Genomic DNA, 22,859 nt, shown 5'->3' with positions numbered 1-22,859 from the left:
CCAAAGTGCCCATGATAATCACACATGAGAGGAGGCTGCTCTGTTGGCATCTCCCATACACACTTGTGGACAGTGTTATAAACAGAACTTGAGAAACTGAATTTTGATGATGGTAAAAAGTAGGAGTATTGTCCCTTGCCCCATGGGTCACCAGCCCACTTAGGTCTATCTTGGGGCAAGGGGCAGCCACCCCACTTGCCTTATCTAATAGACTGGCCTACCAGATGTGCATATCACTGTAGTCCCTCATTGAGGGATAAGAACACCCTGAGTTATGATGTCCACGTGTGACAGACCGAGAGTTTTAGAAGAGGGGAGATGGGCAAGGGAGTGTGCCCACCAAAGACCTCCAAGCCCCCTGGTCTGGAACATTTGGAGTTAGACGAGCAACGGACGACAGGAAGGGTGGGGGCGGGGTGTTCCGTGTGCCACAGTTGAGGAAGGCATGGAGGTTTTGTTTCCTCTCTCAAGGCACAGTCTTGCATTTTAGAGTTTGCAGTCCTTCTTCATGATGACATCACTCCACGATGTCAAAAGGACCTTAGCCAAGCACGACTGAAGCTGATGCCGTGGAAGGAAGTCACAGAGAAAGGACACTATCTGAAGGGTAACAGAGAGATCAGAAAGACGAAAGGCTGTGACTCTCAGAGGTAGGCAGTAGCCACCCTTTATGCAGCCAGCATAGACCTGGAGCTAATACGTGTGACTGAGGGTCTGTGTGTCAGGGAGAGCTGCTGCTGATGGACACAGGCCCTGCATCATCAACCGATCACTAGGGCCATGTCAGTGGCAGCCTCTGTGAGAGACTGTGCCTCCTTGTCTTCTCTACAGAAAACCAAGTGGTTATGTATGAGGCTGGCAGAGTGCTTCAGACTGGGGCTCCCCAGATGAAGGGCTTCAGGCTAGCGCTAGTGCCAGGCCCTTCACGGCTCAGCCTGGGGATCATGCTGGTGTTGTTACTGATTTTCCTGCCAGGATTATACTGCGACCTGGGATCAGTATATTACTCTACCTACGAAATAGTCATCCCCAAGTGTCTGACAGTCAAGGGAAGGAAGACCCAGTGGAAAAGGCATCTTACATGCTATTTATGCAGGGCCAGAAGCAGCTGATTCACCTGAAGGTGAAGAGAGACTATTTTGTGGATAACTTTCCAGTCTTCAGCTACCACGATGGCAGCCTGGGACAAGAAATGCCCTTCATCTCACGTGACTGTCACTACGAAGGCTACATAGAAGGCATCCCAGGTTCTTTTGTTTCTGTCAACACCTGCTCAGGCCTCAGGGGCATCCTGATTAAGGGGGGAAAATCCTATGGCATTGAGCCCATGGACTCTTCAAAACGGTTTGAACACGTGTTGTACACCATGGCACACGGCTGGAATCTCCTGTAGTGTCACTTCCGAAGACAGCCAAGTGGCGTCCACCAGCCAGCAACAAGGGAGCAGGAAGCCTCACAGTCCACAGGCGCTGTCCTACTTGTGGTCACACACCAAGTATGTGGAGATGTTTGTCGTGGTCAACAACCAGCGGTTCCAAATGTGGGGCAGTAACATCAATGAGACAGTCCAGAGAGTGATGGACATCATTGCTCTGGCCAACAGCTTCACTAGGGGAATAAACACCGAGGTGGTGCTGGCTGGAATGGAGATTTGGACCGAGGGGGACCTCATAGAGGTCCCAGTGGACTTGCAAGTTACACTCAAGAATTTCAATAGCTGGAGACAAGAGAAGCTCTTCCAACGTGTGAAGCATGATGTCGCCCACATGATTGTTGGACATCGTCCTGAAGAGGATATGGGACAGGCATTTCTCAACGGTGCCTGTTCAAGCGGCTTTGCAGCAGCTGTTGAATCCTTCCATCATGAAGATGTCCTCCTGTTTGCAGCGCTCATGGTCCATGAGCTGGGGCACAACTTGGGTATTCAGCACGACCACTCGGCCTGCATTTGTAAAGATACACGCTTTTGCCTCATGCATGAAAATATCACTAAAGAAAGTGGCTTCAGCAACTGCAGCTCTGATGACTTCTACCAGTTCCTCCTTGAACTCAAAGGCGCCTGCCTATTCAACAAGCCTCAGCACAAAGGCCGCATGCGTAGGAATGCTGAGTGTGGTAATGGTGTGGTGGAAGGCGATGAGCAGTGTGACTGTGGTTCTTTCTGTGCCAGTCACCCGTGCTGTGACCAAACATGTAACCTGAGGGAGCATGCACAGTGTAGTGATGGACTCTGCTGTTTCGCTTGCCAATGGAGAAATACAGGATTCATGTGCCGTCCTCCTTTGGGAGAGTGTGACCTCCCAGAGTATTGTAATGGTTCCTCTGGAGAATGCCCCACAGACAGCTATAAGCAAGATGGTACATCATGTGATTTAATTCACTATTGTGTTGGGGGTCGGTGTAAGAACCCTGATAATCAATGCATTGGTATATATGGGCACCCTGCAAGGTCTGCGCCAGAAGACTGTTACATTTCAATGAACAGCAAAGGGGACCGATTTGGAAACTGTGGCCGTCCTACCTTGGCTAGGTCAAGATATGTTAAGTGTGTAGATGATAATTTATTTTGTGGGAAACTTATATGTACAAATATTAGACGGGTACCACGAGTCAAACCGGGACATTCACTGATCCAGGTCGCTCATGAAAATGACTTCTGTTGGAGCATGGATGCATATAACACTACTGATATCCCTGATGATGGAGATGTGCACACTGGCACTCTTTGTGCCCCACACAAAGTGTGCATGAATTACTCCTGCACTGATCACGCTGTGCTCAACTATGACTGTGAACCAGCAGAAATGTGTAATGGGAAAGGAGTTTGCAACAATTTAAAGCACTGCCATTGTGAGGCTGGCTATGCCCCTCCTGACTGCAGAGATCCTGGAAATGGGGGTAGTGTGGACAGCGGTCCTCCTGGCAAACCAGATGATGGAAATCCAAGTGAAGATGAAAGTAGAAGTCGTAGTGTTGGTCATGATAATTTGGGCAGAGGTAATGAGAATAAAGATGAAAGCAAAATCCTTGGTAAGATAGTGTATATATTCCCCGTATTTCTTTTAGCAATGTTTTTAGGTCTAATTATTGGTGCCAGTCTTGCTGCTGGAAAGGAGATATCACAGTGCTCACAAGAGGCCCTGGAAGAAATTGAAGATGTAGCTGCACGAGAAGAGGAAGTAGGCAGAAGAGAGGAAGAACCAGAGGTCGAAAACGAGTAGTGATAGGAAGAAGTCTAATATTTCAAACACACACGCTACATTGGGTAGGAAGGGGGCTCAGTGGAGCAAACATGAAGTGGGCCTAGATAGCTGCAACGACTCTGATCGGGACTCCCTCGTCTGTAGAAATGTACTGAAGTGGGAGGAGAGATTTTTTTCTTTCTTTCTTTATTTTAGTAATTGATCATATACACACGTAAAATTATTTTTAAAAGGATATTTTACGACGTTTTTCCATTTTCACATTTCATGAAACCATTTAACTTTTCTCATGGGTCATTCTTATCAATGTCTTGTCTTAGAAGGGCCAAGTTTTGAGTTACCTGTTTTTCAGGGAATGCCATCTTCCATCTACTTTGTTTGACTTACAGTATTATCTGTACCTATAAATATATTGCTATCCCAGGTTTTTTCATCCCAGTGATAACTACACATTATATTAGGAAAGTTGTTTATATGACTAGTTGTTCTAATTTCCCCTGTGCAGTGTAATGGAAAGATTTTAAATTAAAAAGCAAATAAATATCTGTTTTCAGATAAGGCATGATTTTAGGCTTTATGTGGCCTATTAATTGGGTCTCTTGGTTCTGGGGCTCTCTGGAAAAGGCTACATCTGATTCAGGGTGGTCTGATCACCCTGGGTCTGAGGGCATGGAGGAGGGGGAGCAACCTAGGCAAGGGGTGACCTTGTTCAGTGCTGAGTTCAGTTGGAAGTATTTATTTTTCTTTTTTTCTATTTTTCTATTTTTTTATCATATTTATTTCTCATTTCCTTGATTAAGTTAATACACAGAGTTGACTAACAGTCGAAAAAAACAGAGCTTTGGAGGGCAGTTAATGGTCTGTAAAGAGAGCACAAAGCACATAGCATAACATTACCCATTATGTGCAAGACACTGCTGAACAGTTTACATTCATTGTCTTAATTAATGTAATCCTACCATCTGCCATATGAGACCTGCATCTCGTACATGAGGAAACAGAGACCAGAGAGTTTTGCTCTAGAGCTGGTAAGGGGTGGAACCTGCGTCCCGCCCCAGGTATGACTGAATCTACATGCTCCACTGCCTCATGAGCCTTTGCCTTCAGTTAAAAAACAGTGATCGGGAAGACAATCGATATGTCCTTAACTGCCCAGAACATGGCTTCTTCCTCAGTGACTAATGAAACAAAAGCCTTACAAACAGATGCTGACCTCTATCATGAACCTGCCACACTGTGTAGTCACGATCGATGAAAGTGTCTCTTCCCCTATTACATCCTGACCTCATGGAGCAGCAGGTTTGTGTCTTATTCAGCTCTGGGGGCCCAGCTCATTGTCGGTACACAGTAAATGTTGACCAAGTGAACGAGTTAACCAGAGCCAACCTTAAAAACAGGAGGGTTCCTTCTGCGCATGCTACTTGCTAGTTCCTGGGCAAGACACAACCAAAACCTCGCCCAGGGGCAGTGGTGTTACAAGTTGAGTGTTCTGAGTCTCAGGGAAGTTCCTGAGCATCAGTCCCTGACGATACATTCGCTGAGTCCCTCTTCTAACTGCCCACCCTATGTGAGTAAAAGAGAACAAACGAAGGCTAAGTAAGACCTAGCTTCTGTTTTCAAGAAGCTTGTGTTAATTACTTGGGGTGGAACAAAACTAAACTTCAGAGCACAATCCAAAATCAAGCCTTCAGTTATGTAAATTTCCAGGTCATGAGATTTGCTGGGAACCAAATCTCAGAATGTTCTATGCCAGAAGATCAAGATTCATGGTGAAAACACACCATTAGTTGACAGTCACCTGAGAGCTTTGAGCACGAGGGTGAAAGTGGGTGACTGAAGGCCTCCAAATGTAAACTTGTCACTAGAGACTTTTGAAAAAGGTGTGGAGGATTTCTGCTGAGAAGCACTTCAGTGGAGAACAGAAGGGGTAACCTTCCTAACTGCATATGCTGATGGTGACTATAATAAAAGCGAATTAGCATCACATATTCTTAAAAACTTACCAAATGTAAGGGAAACCCGATTTGAGTTTCAGGTACATATGCTTAGCTAATTTAATGACATTCTTTAAAGACAAAAAGTCAGGTAGATAGTTGGGAATCAATCAATAAATCCTAAATAGGATTTCACAATATTTGACAACAAAATTTATAAAAATTTAGCAAATGTGGGAGCCGTATAGACTATTTTTAATTTTTAGCTGCTGTCCTTATGAGTGACCCTCAGGTTTGCAAGACCAGGTTGAAGCCAAGCAACAAAGGTTAACACAGGTATTTGAACGAACTTCCTCTGAAAAAGTGATGGGAAATTGGACATATTGACAAATTGTCAGGTGAATCTTAAAACGTGTGGAAACTCCAAACTCCAGGGACGGACGGTTGAAGCTCTTTAGGACACACTGCAGCAGGGAAGTGACCAATTTTAATGTGGGCAGGAGAGAGAAGGTAGGGCAACTCGGGTCTGAAATCCCAGGGTCACAGTTCAGTGTTCTGCACCTTGTGTTACCGCTTCTACGGTGTGCACTCGTTCGCCTGATTCCTCTCCCCATTATGTGTGGGGGATTCTGAGGAGAGCTTGCTTACACTTTCCAATAATCTGTGTTGGTGGTCATTCACGACCCAGGCAGCTGCTGCCCCGGGAGACCCTGATAGTGACTCCTTGTCATCCTTTACCTGCCTTCCCTGGGTGGCTATTGTCCTCTCTGTGCTCCCTACGGCCAGCGGAGACCGAGGCCCGTCCCTTAGTTCCCCAAAGCACAGCCAAGTCCAGGCTCTAGATTTTTATCCAGACTTGGGGGAAACAAAGGAACATTACAATGTGGACAAGAACATATTTGGATGCTGCCACTATTAATGTTCCTGGAGTCCAGAGGTCATGCCCCTCCCTGGGAGACTTGAATGGGTCTTCTCTTTCTTTGGATGTCCCCAGCCTGCCATCTTTTCTGGTCCATATAGGAGTGCTTTTGGGAATGTCCTCATAACTTGGAGTCAAACTCCACTCTCTCCTCTGCAGCTTGGTTGAAGGAAAAAGAAGAGATTTACGTTAAACACAGGTGACATTATCAACCTCACAGGGATGCAATTCTGCACTAAATGATGTTTTATATTAGTTTGCAAAACTTTTTGAAAATTTATTAAAAATTTAAAAATATTTCTCGTGTTTAGAATCTTAATTTCAGAGTAGAGTGTTGATGTTTCCCTTGGGCAAATATGCTCACTGAAATGTCTTCTCAAAACCAAGAGCAGACTTCCTCCAAGAATGTTTGCAAATGCTGACTCTTTAAAATTAATATTCCCCTGCTTCTGGAAATTAAGCTTTAAAAATTATTGAACTAGGGAAGAAGAGGAAAAAAAGATCCAATACCACTTTTGTTATTTAATAAAATTGTGGAAGTCTTACATAAGGAGGTTATGCCGGAATGAAATATGTGAGGATAACGAAGGTGTTGGAGCAATTTGTGAATGACAAAGACATGGTGACTCTTCTCACAGTCAGAAAATATTTTTTTAAATACTTGAAAAGACAACATCGGAGGTGGAATCATGACTGACCAAGTGTTTGCAACCTCACGCCTGTTTCATTGCTGTAATCTATCTAACTGGGCTCTCCAATGTCCTTCCTAAGATTCCCCAGACGCTGATTCTGTCACCACAGTCAAGTTCGGGAACTTCCACTGCTCCTCCTTTTTCTAGAGTAGAAAATGTAAACTTGGTGTGGCATTAAAGGACTGCAACAATTGGGTCCCCTGTCCGTTTCCTACCGTTATCTCCTATGACTTTTGAAAACAAGCATTTCTTCCCATCAGCTCGTCTAACAGGAAGAACCTCTGTCCTTGTTACATACCACGGCCACCTCCCACTCTGGGCCTTTGATCATAGTCTTGTTCCCACTGAATGACCTTACTCTTCCCTACCCCTATTTAGTTCAACTCTCACAGCTCCAGCGACGCCCTTGAAACTGCTCCAGCATACCTTTCTCTACTTTTTTGAATGAAACATGGGTTCTCTTTGAGGATACTCATGGAAAGAACCTATAGGGGAGTCTGTCTGAAACAGACCATCAAGTGGTCGTTTCCTATAGGACAGGGGGCCTTTATGCGCCCTTGTCGTAGAGTGAAATTTCCAGTTGGTACTTTGAGAGTGAGCAATGTGTTTACTCATGGAACATGTTCTCAGAATCTCAAATTCTGGAGGTACTCATGCATTCGTGAAGAAATGGAAAGAAAACCTTGTAAGAGACAAAAGGAATAAACTCTGAAACCACAACATTTCTCCTAGTAATGCATTTTCAGTCACCTAATAATCACGAGCTGGGTGTTAGTGCAGACAATTTCACACGAAAAATAGAAATATAAAAGGCATAGTGTCATTGCCAGGGGACAGGAGGAAACGCTCTCCTCATGCTCTCCACTGACCCCTTATCCACCCAAAGCCATCCTTTATAGTTCCATGGATAAATTGGGTCATTACAAAAATAAAGAAATGCAAATAAATATGCCAAATAAAGCAAAGGCTACCAATTAATTCTTTGCTTTTTCAAAATGAGACTGGACTCCAACTTTGAGGTAACTGATGTGTCATGATTTAAGGAAAGTTCACGGACAGGAATCTCCTCATAGGAAAACTAAAACTGTTGCAACAAAATGGTATCAGTACATCAAATCCCCCAACTATTGAGTCTACATTGAAGTACTTACGTTTAATATAATGATGCACCTAAAAAAGGAACCTGTTACTTTTATTCATGGATTTTTCCAGGACAGATACAATTTTTAATCATCTTTATTGTCATGTTAGCTGTTTTTATATCCAATGAAAATACAGCCATGTGCCACAAAACGACATTTTGGTCAACAACGGACTGCATATACGATGGTGGTCCCGTAAGATGAGTCCCATATAGCCTCGGTTTGTAGTCGGCTGTACCATCTAGGATGTGGGAGTACACTCTGTGATGTGTGCACAACAAGGAAATCGCCTAACAACAGGTGTCTCAGAACGTATCCCATAAGCACTGAGAGAGCTCTTTTCCTCTCCTTGGATGCTAAGAGCATGAGTGCTGCGTAAGCTTTGAGTCCAGCATTCTTCTAGCCTAACAAATCCTACTGGGAAGAATTTTCTGAGAGCAAAAAAGTACCTTTTTTAAAAGAAGAAAGTCACCTTTTCTCTCATTGCGGGGGCTTTCATAGTCTGTGTCCCTAAGTCTCAGGTGTTACTTTCTGGCTGATTGGTCTCAGACATGGAACCTCACTTCCTCGGTCCTGGGTTTCGTCCTCAGTAAGATGGTCACACAAAGGCTGCCTCTCACAGAGTGGCCGAGTCTTTACCTAAGAACTGTTCTAGTACTACGGAAATGAGGGTAAATAAGACAAAGTCTCGGATCCCATGACAATTTAAAAAATTACAAACCTGACACAAATAAACAGATAACTATATGATATGCCAGGTTGTAACATCTACAATGGAACAAAACGAAGCAACGCAAGAGGAAGAAGAGTGATGTGAGTGTGGAGTGCAATTTTAAGCCAGTGGTCAGAGAAGTCCTGTCTGATAAGGTGACATTTGAGGAGAGACATGTAGAAGAGGGAAGAAGCTCTGCCGGTATCAGCGGAAGAGCAAACCAGGGAGAGGGAACTCTAAGTGAAAAGATCCTGAGATGGGAGCACGCTGGCCATGTTCCAAGAACAGCAAGGAGGTCAGCACGACCGGACGGAGGGAGCATCACGGAGAGTAGTGGTTGAGGGCTGCGGGTGGAGACAGGCCACATGGAGACTTGGTAAGGAATGATGTTTTTATTTCAGTGGCGATGGGAAAAACGGAAGGGTTTTAGCAAAGGAGTGACCGGAGCTGAGAAGTATTGAGGGATTACTCCATCTGCTATGTAAATAAGGAACAGGCAGGGGCAGGGCATTGGGCAACTGCAGAAGCAGAGAACTCTTAGAGGCTCCTGTGATTTGCCAAGCGGGCAATGTTGGAAGCTTTTAGGAGAGTGATTGAATTGGCGGTGGTGAGAAGAGGCTGGAGTCTGGGTATATTCTGAGCAGAGCCAAAAGGAGTTGCTGATGGAGCAGATGTAGAGTGTGAGAGACAGGCAGCAAAGAAGGATGACTCCAGTGGCTTTGCCCTGAGCAACTACAAGAACAGAGTTGCCATTTACTGAGATGGGGATGAGTGTGGGAAGAGCAGGCATCAGACACGTTTAGTTAGAGGTGCCTATTAAACACCCAAGTGGGCCTGTCAGCTAGGCAGCAAGATGATTGAGTCTGGAATTCAGGAGAGAAATCAGCAGAGATGTACATTTGAGAGTTGTCAGTGTACAGATGACATTCCAAGCAATGGGACCAGGTGACACTGCCTAGGGAGCGAGCATACCTAGAGAAGGGAAGAGATCCAGGAGTGGGTGAGGACTTAGCCCCAGGGCATTCCATGTGTAGATGTTGGTAAGATGAGGAGGATTCAGGAAAGAAGTGGCAGAAAGAGTGGCCAGTGTGGTAGGGGTACCATCAAGCAAGAGTGTCATCTTGAAAACCAAGAGAAGAAAGTGTTTCTAGAAGAGTTTTACACTCCAAATCCAGTCCATCCGCGAATTCTCTTGGCTCTACCTTCAACATACATCCAGAACGTGACCTCTTATCACCACCCCCAACTCTCCAATACACTCCAAGTCACCATCAACTCCCTCCTAGACAACTGCAGAAGTCTTTAACTGGTCTCCCTGCCCCCACCCTGGCTTTCCCCCAATAGCCTATTTTCCACCCAGCAGGCAGAGTGATTCTTTTAAAAGGTAAGTCAGAACATGCTGATTATCTTTTAAATGTTGCTGATAGGTCCAGCGGTGAGGACTGAGTGTTGATCATTTGATTTGACAACGTTGAGTTATCACTGGTATCCTGGAGTAGAGCAGTTTGGATGGATGGGTGGGGATGAAAGTTTACTCAAGGGAGTCAAAATATAAAGGATGGGTCAAAAAACATTTGTGAAGGTGTTCAACCTCACTAGCATTCAGAGAAATGCGGATTGTATAGCCACAAGGAGATATCACTACACACCCACAAGATTGGCCATATAAGACTGAAAATTCCACGTATTCCTGTGGAAGAGTGGAAACTCACATAAACTTTTTAGAAATGTAAACTAGCATGACACTTGGAAACAGTACTTTTGTTTTCTAGATAAATTGAAGTCTCAAGTACCCTATAACTTAGCTATATCACTCTTAGGCAAATACCCGAGAAATTTCTGCTTATGTGTATCACGTTACCAGACAATAACGGTCATAGAAGCACTCTTCATAGTATTCCAAAAGAAAAGCACCCTGTATTCACAGATTATACAATGGATGTTAAATTGTGACAGATCCACACAGAGAAATACAAGTGTAGCGCAATGGACAGGAATGAACTACAGCAGCACACTAAAAACAGTAAGTACACTTAACTGCGATGTGGAACAAAGGAGGCCATATATAAACACTGCATTCATATGGATTCAGGTGAAGTTAAGAGGTAAAACGGGAAGCACTTCCAAAATGTTAAAATAAGATCCCCCGGGAATCCTCTCCTCCACAGAAGTGATTATAGCACTGGCAAAAATAGTCAAAATCTACTTTTGTAGAAGTACGGAAATTAATCGGTCAGTGTCACTGGTGCATTTCCTAAGCAGCTCGAAGGAAGTTTTAAAGGTGCTTAACACTCCCTCAAGGTTGTTTATCAGAGAGAGCTATGTTGGGAAGATACACCAGCGCCAACCGGCCTGAACCAGATGGAGCCCCACTGCAATGGCAGCACCTGCACAGGTGACCTGGAGATGGCCAGAAAACGCCCTCTGCCTCATTTTGATACTAAAATCTGTGCCCTAGGAGGAGCCTAGGCCTCATTAGCATAACATGCGAGGTATGTGAGAGCATGTTTTCAGACTGCGCCTGCGCCAGCTAATACCCGCCTCTACGTGTGATGTCAAAACTTCTCTTTTTTCTTTTTTGGTGAGGAAGATTGGCCCTGAGCTAACATCTATGCCAATCTTCCTCTATTTTGTTTGTGGGACTCCACCCCAGCATGGCTTGATGAGCGGTGTGTAGGTCCGTGCCCGGGATCCGAACCTGCGAACGCTGGGCCGCTGAAGCGGAGCGTGCAAACTTAACCACTACGCCACCAGGCCGGCCCTGACAAAACTTCCCTTTCAAATATTCATTCCCCACCTGAAGTAAAAGACACCTGCTTCCCTTTTTTCAGGGAGAGCCATGACTTTGGAAACGATTCGGCATGGTCTCCTATTTGCTGCAAATACATTCTACTTTGTGTGACAACGATTTCCGCTGGAGAGTCTGATTTGTAACTCACCAGGAAGCGAACCCACTCTGGTTCAGTAACCATAGCCATCTGAAGTTTGTTTATTCAAGAACAAAAACAAAAACAATAAAACGGCGGAATTTTGGTAAGAGCAGGGAGCTATGTGAAGTTTTAATTGCCCTATTCCCATATCCCTCTCCTCAGGTCCCCACTAGCCTTAAATAACCGCATCATCTCGACTACAGGTAGTCGTGAAAACAGGCAGCCTCGCATCCAGCGGAACGGGCAGAACAGTTTGGAGCTCCCTCAGAAGCCCTAACCCCATAGAACTGTTACTAATTTACATGTCCACCAGTTCCCTGGAAAATCCCCATTCACAGGACTTGTCTTGCTACAAAAACTCTTAGAAGAAAACAGAAGGCAGAAGTTTCACGGCACTGGATTTGGAAAATATTTCTCAGATACGACACCGAAGGCACAGGCAACAAAAGAAAAAAACAGACAGGATGGACTTCATGAAAATTTAAAAATGTTGTGCATCAAAAACCACTATTAACAGAGTAAGAAGGCAACCTGCAGAATGGGAGAAAATATTTGCAAATGATATACCTTATAAGGGATTAATATCCAGAATACACAGAGAACTCCTAAAACTCAACAACAAAAAAACAAGCAAGCTGATTCAAAAAATGGGCAAAGGACTCGCACAGACATTTCTCCAAAGAAGATACACAAATGGCCTATAAACACATGAGAAGATGCTCAACACCACTAATCATTAGGGAAATGCAAATCAAATCTACAATGAGATACCACCTCACACCCACTGCATGGCTACTATCAAGAAAACAGAAAATAAGTGTTGGAGAGGATGTGGAGAAAACTAGAACCCTTGTGCACTGTTGGTGGGAAAGTAAAATGGTACAGCCGCCGTGGAATACGTGGAACTGTATGGCAGTTCCGCAAAAAATTAAAAATAGAATTACCATACGATCCAGCAATTTCACTTCCAGGTATATACCCCAAAGAATTGAAAGCAGGGTCTTGAAGCGATATTTGTACATCCATGTTCACAGCAGCATTATTCACAATAGCTAAAACATGGAAGCAACCTAAGTGTCCATCGACGGACGAATGGATAAACAAAATGTGGTTATATACATGCAGTGGAATATTACTCAGCCTTAAAAAGGGAGGAACTTCTGCAATATGCTACAACATGGATGAATCTTGAGGACTTTATGCTACGTCAAATAAGCCAGGCACAAAAAGGACAAATACTGTACGGTCCCACTTATACGAGGTATCCAGGGTAGTCAAAAGCATAGAGACAGAAAGTAGAATGGTGGTTGCTAGAGGCTGGGGGGAAGGAGGCAATGGGGAGTTACAGCTCAATGAGTACAGAGCTGCAGTTTCACAAGACGAAAAGAGTCCTGGAGATGGATAGTGGTCATGGTAGCACAACATTATGAATGTATTTAATACCACTGAATTGTACACTTAAAAATGGTTAAGATGGTAAATTTTATGTCATGTGTGTTTCAATACAATAAAAAAAATCAGAAGAAAAATAATGAAATACTTCTCCACTCTAAGAGACACCACCAAGAAGGTGAAAAGACTGCCCACAGAATGGGAGAAAATATTTGCAAATCATGTATCTGATAGGGACCAGTACCCAGAAAATATTAAGAACTCTTACAACTCAACAAGGAAAAGACACCCAATTTTAAGAGGGCAAAGGATGGGAATAGACATTTCTCCAAAGAAGATATAAATGACCAATAAGAATATGAAAGATTAGTTATTAGGGAAGTGCAAATCAAAACTACAATGAGATACCACTTAGCATCCACTAGGATGGCTATAATGAAAAATACAGTCAAATAACAAATGTCAGTGATGATGTGGAGAAATTGGAATCCTCATTCATTGCTGGCAGGAATGTAAAATTGTGTAGCTGCTTTGCAAAACAGTTGGGCAGTTCCTCAAAAGACTAAACATAGAGTTATCATATGACCAAGCAATTCCACTCCTAAGTATCTACCCAAGAGAAATGAAAACATACGTCCATGCAAAAACTTGTACTCAACTGTCCACAGCAGTATTTTTCATAACAGCTCAAAAGTAGAAACAGCCAAAATGTTCATCAACTGATGAACCAAAAATTAAAATATGGTATACCCCTACAAAAAGAATATTATTTAGCCAAAAGGAAATGAAGTACTGATACATGCTACAACATGGCTAACCCTTGAAAACATTTATGCTGGATGAAATAAGTCAGTCAGAGAAGATCAAGACATGTAGGATTGCATTGCTATGAAATGTGCAGAACAGACAAAACCATTGAGATAGAAAGTAGAGTAGTGGCGGCCAGGGGCTTGGGGGGAGGGGAGAATGGGGAGCGACTGCCAATGGATACGGGAGTTTTGTATTGGGGTGAGGAAAATGTTCTAAAATTGATTGTGGTGATGGTTGCATAATTTTCTGAACATACTACAAACCACTGATTTGTACACTTGAAAGGATGAATATTATGGTATGTGAATTATATCTCAATAAAGGTGTTATTAAAAGACAAGTAATATAAAATTAAGTAATTCTGGGATGCACATTTAGGAAACAAAACGATAAAGAAAAGTGAGCAAGTAGTTAGCAGAAAAGACAGGATCATGATGATCTCTGAAGCAGGAGGACTTCTGATTGGCAGTGGCACATGATGGGTGACTTCGATGGAGCTACAACTGTTGATTACTTGATCAGGGTTGTACTCACACAGCTGTTTCTCTTTCCCTCTCCCTCTTCCTCTCTCTCTCAGTAAAATATACATAACAGAAAACTCACCATCTTAACCATTTTAAAGTGTACAGTTCAGTGGCATTCAGTACATTCACATTGTTGTGCAATCATCACCACCATCCATTTCCAGAACTTTTTCATCACCCCAAACTGAAACTCTGTACCCATTAAACAATAACTTCCCAGTGCTCTTTTTCCCAGTCCCTGGTAACCTCTATTCTACTTTCCATCTCTAGGAACTTGACTGTTCGAGGAAACTCATATAAACAAAAGCATGAAATATTTGTCCTTTTGTGTCTGGATTAGCTGTTCTCTTTTTAATAATTTGCTGAAAAATATATTTATGTTTTATGCAAGTTTTGTGATTGTGCTATGACGCAAAACAAAAAATATCGGAAAAGAAAAAAGTAGTGATGCAAATTAAAACAGAATATACATACACTCTTTCAAAGAGTTTCAGTATAAAACAAAGGAGAAATTGGATGGTGACTGGACAGTGATGGCGCCGAGAGGGATGGTTTTATAATGGTGAGATATTACAGCGTATAATGAGACCGGATCCAATGGACAAACAGACGTTTAAGATGTAAAAGAGAGATGAGACAACGGGAAAAGTGAAGGCCGTGAGAAATTGAAAGGGAAGGAGGTGCCACGCACAAGTAAAAGGACTGGCCTTCGATTGGAGGAGCACGAACAATTTATCTGCTATAGTAGGAGGAAAATTTAGAAATAGGTGAACTCATTCGGCGTCTGCATGTGGAAGTACTCTTTTGATGGCTTCTATTTTTCTCAGTGAAATAAGAGGCAAGAGGAGATTAGGGGAGTGAACTGACCAGCGAAATGTAGGAAGAGGTACATTTTGAGATCATGAATATGCCATTAGTCAGCATAATTTTTGTGGGTTTTTCTGAAGACACTTTTAGCCGTTCAGAGTGGGCATGAAGCAACTACAAACAAATAACATACGACAGATGAGCCATCAGAGCACCCGTACCTGGGAGTCATTTATTCGTTCAATAAATAATTCTTGTTCATCTACTCTTGGACAAGCATTCTTCTAGACCTGTGGGTATAAGGACGAACAAACAGAAGTGGTCACTGAACACATGGGGGTTGTATTCTAACACAGGGGAGACTTTAAGGATACCTAGTCTTCAACAGGCATGACGTTAGGGTACTAGGATGTCAGGCCCATCCTGAGGAAAGTGTGGGCCTGGAGATACCAACCAAAGTGCCCATGATAATCACACATGAGAGGAGGCTGCTCTGTTGGCATCTCCCATACACACTTGTGGACAGTGTTATAAACAGAACTTGAGAAACTGAATTTTGATGATGGTAAAAAGTAGGAGTATTGTCCCTTGCCCCATGGGTCACCAGCCCACTTAGGTCTATCTTGGGGCAAGGGGCAGCCACCCCACTTGCCTTATCTAATAGACTGGCCTACCAGATGTGCATATCACTGTAGTCCCTCATTGAGGGATAAGAACACCCTGAGTTATGATGTCCACGTGTGACAGACCGAGAGTTTTAGAAGAGGGGAGATGGGCAAGGGAGTGTGCCCACCAAAGACCTCCAAGCCCCCTGGTCTGGAACATTTGGAGTTAGACGAGCAACGGACGACAGGAAGGGTGGGGGCGGGGTGTTCCGTGTGCCACAGTTGAGGAAGGCATGGAGGTTTTGTTTCCTCTCTCAAGGCACAGTCTTGCATTTTAGAGTTTGCAGTCCTTCTTCATGATGACATCACTCCACGATGTCAAAAGGACCTTAGCCAAGCACGACTGAAGCTGATGCCGTGGAAGGAAGTCACAGAGAAAGGACACTATCTGAAGGGTAACAGAGAGATCAGAAAGACGAAAGGCTGTGACTCTCAGAGGTAGGCAGTAGCCACCCTTTATGCAGCCAGCATAGACCTGGAGCTAATACGTGTGACTGAGGGTCTGTGTGTCAGGGAGAGCTGCTGCTGATGGACACAGGCCCTGCATCATCAACCGATCACTAGGGCCATGTCAGTGGCAGCCTCTGTGAGAGACTGTGCCTCCTTGTCTTCTCTACAGAAAAACCAAGTGGTTATGTATGAGGCTGGCAGAGTGCTTCAGACTGGGGCTCCCCAGATGAAGGGCTTCAGGCTAGCGCTAGTGCCAGGCCCTTCACGGCTCAGCCTGGGGATCATGCTGGTGTTGTTACTGATTTTCCTGCCAGGATTATACTGCGACCTGGGATCAGTATATTACTCTACCTACGAAATAGTCATCCCCAAGTGTCTGACAGTCAAGGGAAGGGAAGACCCAGTGGAAAAGGCATCTTACATGCTATTTATGCAGGGCCAGAAGCAGCTGATTCACCTGAAGGTGAAGAGAGACTATTTTGTGGATAACTTTCCAGTCTTCAGCTACCACGATGGCAGCCTGGGACAAGAAATGCCCTTCATCTCACGTGACTGTCACTACGAAGGCTACATAGAAGGCATCCCAGGTTCTTTTGTTTCTGTCAACACCTGCTCAGGCCTCAGGGGCATCCTGATTAAGGGGGGAAAATCCTATGGCATTGAGCCCATGGACTCTTCAAAACGGTTTGAACACGTGTTGTACACCATGGCACACGAAGCTGGAATCTCCTGTAGTGTCACTTCCGAAGACAGCCAAGTGGCGTCCACCAGCCAGCAACAAGGGAGCAGGAAGCCTCACAGTCCACAGGCGCTGTCCTACTTGTGGTCACACACCAAGTATGTGGAGATGTTTGTCGTGGTCAACAACCAGCGGTTCCAAATGTGGGGCAGTAACATCAATGAGACAGTCCAGAGAGTGATGGACATCATTGCTCTGGCCAACAGCTTCACTAGGGGAATAAACACCGAGGTGGTGCTGGCTGGAATGGAGATTTGGACCGAGGGGGACCTCATAGAGGTCCCAGTGGACTTGCAAGTTACACTCAAGAATTTCAATAGCTGGAGACAAGAGAAGCTCTTCCAACGTGTGAAGCATGATGTCGCCCACATGATTGTTGGACATCGTCCTGAAGAGGATATGGGACAGGCATTTCTCAACGGTGCCTGTTCAAGCGGCTTTGCAGCAGCTGTTGAATCCTTCCATCATGAAGATGTCCTCCTGTTTGCAGCGCTCATGGTCCATGAGCTGGGGCACAACTTGGGTATTCAGCACGACCACTCGGCCTGCATTTGTAAAGATACACGCTTTTGCCTCATGCATGAAAATATCACTAAAGAAAGTGGCTTCAGCAACTGCAGCTCTGATGACTTCTACCAGTTCCTCCTTGAACTCAAAGGCGCCTGCCTATTCAACAAGCCTCAGCACAAAGGCCGCATGCGTAGGGATGCTGAGTGTGGTAATGGTGTGGTGGAAGGCGATGAGCAGTGTGACTGTGGTTCTTTCTGTGACAATAACCCATGCTGTGACCAAACATGTAATCTGAAGGAGCATGCAAAGTGTACTCCTGGACCCTGTTGTAATATTTCATGCCAATTTGAAGCATGTGGACACAAGTGCCGTCCTGCTTCGGGAGAATGTGACCTCCCAGAGTATTGTGATGGTAACTCTGATGCGTGCCCTGAAGATAGCTACAAACAAGATGGTACAACATGTGCACAAGATCACTATTGTACTCAGGGTCAGTGCAGGGACCTTGACGAACAATGCCTAAATATTTTTGGGTACCCTGCAAGATCCGCTCCAGTAGACTGTTACATTTCAATGAACAGCAAAGGGGACCGGTTTGGAAATTGTGGCCATCCCACCTTGGATAACCCAGCATATGTTCAGTGTGAAGCTGACAATATGTTTTGTGGGAAAGTTATATGTACAAATATTAGACGGGTACCATCAATCAAACCCCAACATACAGTGATCCAGGTCCCATATGAAGATGACTGGTGCTGGAGCATGGACATGTATAGTACTACTGACATCCCCGATGATGGAGATGTGCACAGTGGCACTCTTTGTGCCCCCGATAAAGTGTGCATGAGTCACTCCTGCACTGATCACGCTGTGCTCAACTATGACTGCAATCCAGCGGAAATGTGTGCTGGAAAAGGAGTTTGCAACAATTTAAAGCACTGCCATTGTGATTTTGGCTATGCCCCTCCTGACTGCAAAACTCCAGGAAATGGGGGTAGTGTAGACAGTGGCCCCGCTGGTTTGCCAAGTGCAGAAGAGCCAGGTGGAAGTGAAAGTGGAAACACTACCAGTCGTCCCAAACGTGAAGAATTTTTCTTAGACCTCATGGTCTTATTACTCATTATACTTTTAATCATAATATTACTAATTATAATTATTTGTGCCATCCTCGCTTGCAAACGTTCAGCAGCAGAAGAGCCCACAGTAAAGGGTCCAGAAGAGGCTGCAGAAAAGCCCCCAGAACAGGAGCCTGAAAAGGCTGCCCCAGAAGAGGCTGCCCCAGAAGAGGCTGCCTCAGAAGAGGCTGCCCCAGAAGAGGCTGCCCCAGAAGAGGCTCCCTCAGAGGAAGGAAGCGAAGAGGAAGAATCAGAGCCATAGGTCAAGTAGTGGGAGGAAGAAGCCAAATATATCAAAGACCTCGAGCACTGAGTGGGAATGAGAGGCCCAGTGAAGCAGAGGTGAAGTGGGAATTGATAGCTCCAATGGCTCTGACTAGGATTAATATAGTCTATAAAAATATATTAATGTGAGAGGAGGGATTCTCCCATTTTTATCATTCATTTTAGTAATTAAAGTTTTATTTATTTAATATGCTAAATATTTTACTACTTTTTGCTTTTTTACATTTAATTTGAACTCTTCACGTGCATCTTTTGACATCAATGTCCTTATCTTGGGCCAATTTTTCCAGTCACCAGAAACTTTTTCAGGACATGCCATCTTTCATCTAAGTTGTTTTACATACACTACTATAGTTACCTGCATTTATTACTGTCATACGGATTTTCAAGTAACAACTATGTATTATGTGAGGACAGTTCTTTATGTGATCAATTGTTCTAATTTGCCCTATAAATGTGCATTCATGGGACCGCCCCCGTGGCTTGGCGGTTAAGTGCGTGCGCTCCGCTGCCGGCGGCCCGGGTTCGGATCCCGGGTGCGCACCGAGGCACCACTCCTCCAGCCATGCTGAGGCCGCGTCTCACATACAGCAACTAGAAGGATGTGCAGCTATGACAGACAACTATGTACTGGGGCTTTGGGGGAAAAATAAATAAATAAAATCTTTAAAAAAAAAAAATGTGCATTCATGAAACGAGGAGTTTTTAGATACAAAAATAAATATAACCCTATTCAGGTTAGACATCTCTTCAGATTCCCTGTGGTGTAGTTATTGAGTCAATTTTGTTCTGGGACTTTGTGAGAGGGACTATATCTGATAAGGCAGAAGTCCCTGATCGCCCCAGGGTCAAGAAGTCAGTGTTGAAGTCATCCACCTTTTCAAATCTGGCAAATTTTTAACATGATGTATGTATATTCAATTTATTATTTCCCAGTATTTCCAGGTACTTCCTATAGCCATACTCCCTTTTTACCTAAAATATTTCTTTTTCTTCTAGAGCACCTTTCATAGCCCTTCCTCTTTACTAATCCTCCTAGGATGAATTTCAGACCTTCAGATGTCTGATGAATATCACCTAGAGTTAGGAAACTCTATTTATACTAATTTTCCTTTTTTTTTTTTTGTGAGGAAGATCAGCCCTGAGCTAACATCTGTGCTAATCCTCCTCTTTTTGCTGAGGAAGACCAGCTCTGAGCTAACATCTATTGCCAATCATCCTTTTTCTCCCCCAAAGCCCCAGTAGATAGTTTTATGTCATAGCTGCACATCCTTCTAGTTGCTGTATGTGGGACGCGGCCTCAGCATGGCCAGCGAAGCGGTGCGTTGGTGCGCGCCCAGGATCCGAACCCGGGCTGCCAGTAGCAGAGTGCGCGCACTTAACCGCTAAGCCACGGGGCCGGCCCTATACTAATTTTCTAACAGTACAGAGGCCCCTCTCACAGTGCTGAGTACATGTATGAAACTAAAATTTTATCTTTTTCTGTTTTTCTTTTTTTATTCATTGAAATTAATAACTTGTTGACTGATATCAGAAGGAATCTCTCCAATTACAGGTAACAGAGCTTTGGAGGTGGTAGATACTTCTCTGCGAAGACAGCACAAAGCAAGTATAATAATTAGCATTATTCATTCTGTGCCAGAAACTGTGTTAAACACTTTACATTCATTGTCTTAATTTAATCCTTCCAACCACCCTATGAAACCTCCATCTTGTTCATGAAGAATCAGACCAAAGAGAATTTGTCTAGAGCTAGTAAATGGTGGAATGTGCATCTCTCCCCAGGCATGACTCAATCTAAATTCTCCACTACCTCATAAACCTTTTACTTCAGAAAAAGTGACAGGGAAGACCATCAATATATCCACAATTGCCCTCGATTATGAATCCCCAAACTGTGTAGTCGTTATTGATGAAAATGTCTTTTCTCCTACTACATCTTGACATCATGGAGTGGCATGTTGCCATCTTCTTCAGTGCTGTGAGCCTATCACATTGTAGATGCTTAATAAATGTTTACCAAGTGAATGATTTAACCAGAGCTAACTTTAAAATATAGTGTCAGAAGTGATGTCAGCATCATGGTGGAGTGAGATTTCCCCCTTAGACTCTCCCCTGCTAAGATACAACAAAAAGGACATCCATATACCAACAGAGGACACTTGCACAACACAAAAGACATCTGAGAGACCCACACAGCCTTAAATCTGAAGGTGGAGGTGCTGGTATCCCTGGAGGAAGTGGAAGGAGGTAAGGAGAACTCCTCTCCTTCCCCAATGACAGCGACCCTGGGACTGGGACTGTGTGGCTCTCAGAGGGAGGGGGCCCTCAGTGGGAAAATGGTCGCTCTCCAAGTTCTTTCACAGCCTGTGGGAAATTCCCACATGGAGGGGACTGAACTGTTGCAGGGGTGTCTTCATCAAGCTAGCACCCCAGGAGAGAGATAGTGAGTGAAGAATGAGAAGCCCCCTGGATCAGGCAGGCGAAAGAAAGAGCCCCTCCCCTCCGGGACCGCGCAGGTCTCAGAGAGAGAAGGGGGAGGGCCACCCCTCCACAGGAAAACCATCACTCTCCAAGTTCTCTCACAGTCTGTGGGAAATTCCCATACAGAGGGGACTGAACTGTTGCAGGGGTGCCTTCACCAAGCTAGCACCTCAGGAGAGCAGATAGTGAGGGAAGGGCGAGAAGCCTCCGGGGTCAGGTAGGTGAAAGAAAAAGCCCCTCCTCCCGCCCGGAGCACCAGCACAGCCAGTCGGCCAGAGTGCCCCGGGATTGGGGCAGGCTTAGAATACACAGCTCTTGACCCCTACCCAGTGATGGCAGGTGGAAGCTGCAACCAGATATTTTCAGAATGAGGAAAAATAAGCCCAGGCCCTCAAGCAGTATACAAAAATATACTAGATCTCCAGACCAGAAGGAAAATGACAAGCACCCAGAAATCAATCCTGAAGGCACAGAAATTTATAACCAGAACTACAGAGAATTCAAAATAGCTATCATAAAAAGCTCAAGGAACTGTAAGAAAATACAGATAGACAATTCAACGAAATCAGGAACTTCTTCACAAAAGAGACTGAAACTATAAAGAAAAACCAATCAGAAATGTTGGAAATGAAAAACACAATGGAGGAGATAAAGAAAAATCTGGAATCTTTAAAGAACAGAGCTGACGATATGGAGGAAAGAATTAGCAATACTGAGGATAGGAATGCAGAAATGCTCCAGATAGAAAAGAGAGAGCTAAGACTGAAAAGAAATGAAGAAATATCCAACTCAATTAGGAAATGCAACATAAGGATTATAGGTATTCCAGAGGGAGAAGTAAGGGAGAAAGGAGCAGAGAGCCTGTTCAAAGAAATAATAGCTGAGAACTTCCCAAACCTGGGGGAAATACAAGTGAATGAAATAAATAGATCTCCTAAATATATCAACATGAAGAGACTCTCTCCAAGGCATATAATAATAAAGCTGGCAAAAGTCAATGATAAAGAAAAAATATTAAGGGCAGCAAGACAAAAAAAAAAAAACAAAAAAAAAGTACAAATTAATTCCTATTAGGCTCTCAGCCAATTTCTCAGCAGAAACTTTACAGGCTAGGAGAGAGTGGAATGATATGTTCAAAATTCTAAAAGACAAAACTTTCAACCAAGAATACTCTATCCAGCGAAAATATCCTTCAGATATGATGGAGAAATAATAACTATCCCAGATAAACAAAAGCTAAGGGAGTTCATTGCCACAAGACCCCTGCTATAAGAAATGCTCAAGAAGGCCCTAATGCCTGAAATAAAAGAGAAAGAGGATACAAAGCTTTGAGCAAGGAGAAAAACAGGTAGACAAAATCAGAAAAATTGCAGCTCTCTATCAGAATAGGTTAGCAAACACTTAATTATAACACCAAAGATTAAGGGAAGGAAAACACCAAAATAAATATAACCTCACCACTTTAAACATAAACTCCCAACACAAGATGGAATAAGTAGTGACAATAATAACTTAGAAAGAGAAAAGGAAAGGGATGGAGTCGACT

The 22,859-nt window shown here is 43.9% G+C and overlaps 3 protein-coding genes across 6 annotated transcripts in view; 2 read left to right on the top strand and 1 right to left on the bottom strand.

Annotated features, from left to right (window-relative positions):
• The first annotated feature begins 765 nt into the window (after positions 1-765).
• LOC147912472 (disintegrin and metalloproteinase domain-containing protein 1a-like) lies at positions 766-3,221 on the top strand. Its single transcript, XM_087424207.1, is given in 4 exon segments — positions 766-817; positions 820-1,044; positions 1,047-1,374; positions 1,376-3,221. Coding segments are annotated over 4 exon segments (2,436 nt in total). The 5' UTR covers positions 766-780.
• Positions 3,222-5,239: 2,018 nt separating this feature from the next.
• TMEM116 (transmembrane protein 116) overlaps positions 5,240-22,859 on the bottom strand; it is a 104,222-nt gene continuing 86,602 nt past the window's right edge. For 2 of the 3 annotated variants that reach the window (XM_087424203.1, XM_087424204.1), the window contains one exon: positions 5,240-6,215. In XM_087424203.1, the coding sequence (XP_087280329.1) occupies positions 5,976-6,215 (240 nt within the window). In that variant the 3' untranslated portion in view covers positions 5,240-5,975. Of the gene's footprint in view, positions 6,216-15,233; positions 15,356-22,859 lie in introns of those variants that run through there. The other variant, XM_087424206.1, reaches the window with a different exon arrangement.
• Positions 16,284-18,806, top strand: LOC101400422 (disintegrin and metalloproteinase domain-containing protein 1a-like). 2 transcript variants are annotated; one of them, XM_087423629.1, is made up of 2 exons: positions 16,284-18,609; positions 18,649-18,806. In XM_087423629.1, exons 1-2 carry the CDS (start codon positions 16,299-16,301, stop codon positions 18,804-18,806), a joined length of 2,469 nt encoding a protein of 822 aa, XP_087279755.1. In that variant the 5' UTR covers positions 16,284-16,298. The 2 variants fall into 2 exon arrangements, with proteins under 2 accessions (XP_087279755.1, XP_004444006.3); XM_004443949.3 differs by having other exon boundaries at positions 16,299-18,806.

Source organism: Ceratotherium simum, chromosome 35 (assembly GCF_057802395.1).
Source record: "Ceratotherium simum simum isolate JZ-2026a chromosome 35, ASM5780239v1, whole genome shotgun sequence".
Taxonomy (NCBI): Eukaryota; Metazoa; Chordata; class Mammalia; order Perissodactyla; family Rhinocerotidae; genus Ceratotherium; species Ceratotherium simum.
The sequence above is the reverse complement of the archived record's forward strand: the minus strand, read 5'-3'. Positions and strand labels throughout refer to the sequence as shown.

Excerpts from the sequence above, each read along its gene's own strand:
- LOC101400422 (XM_004443949.3), top strand. The coding sequence starts at position 16,299 with ATGTCAGTGGCAGCCTCTGTGAGAGACTGTGCCTCCTTGTCTTCTCTA.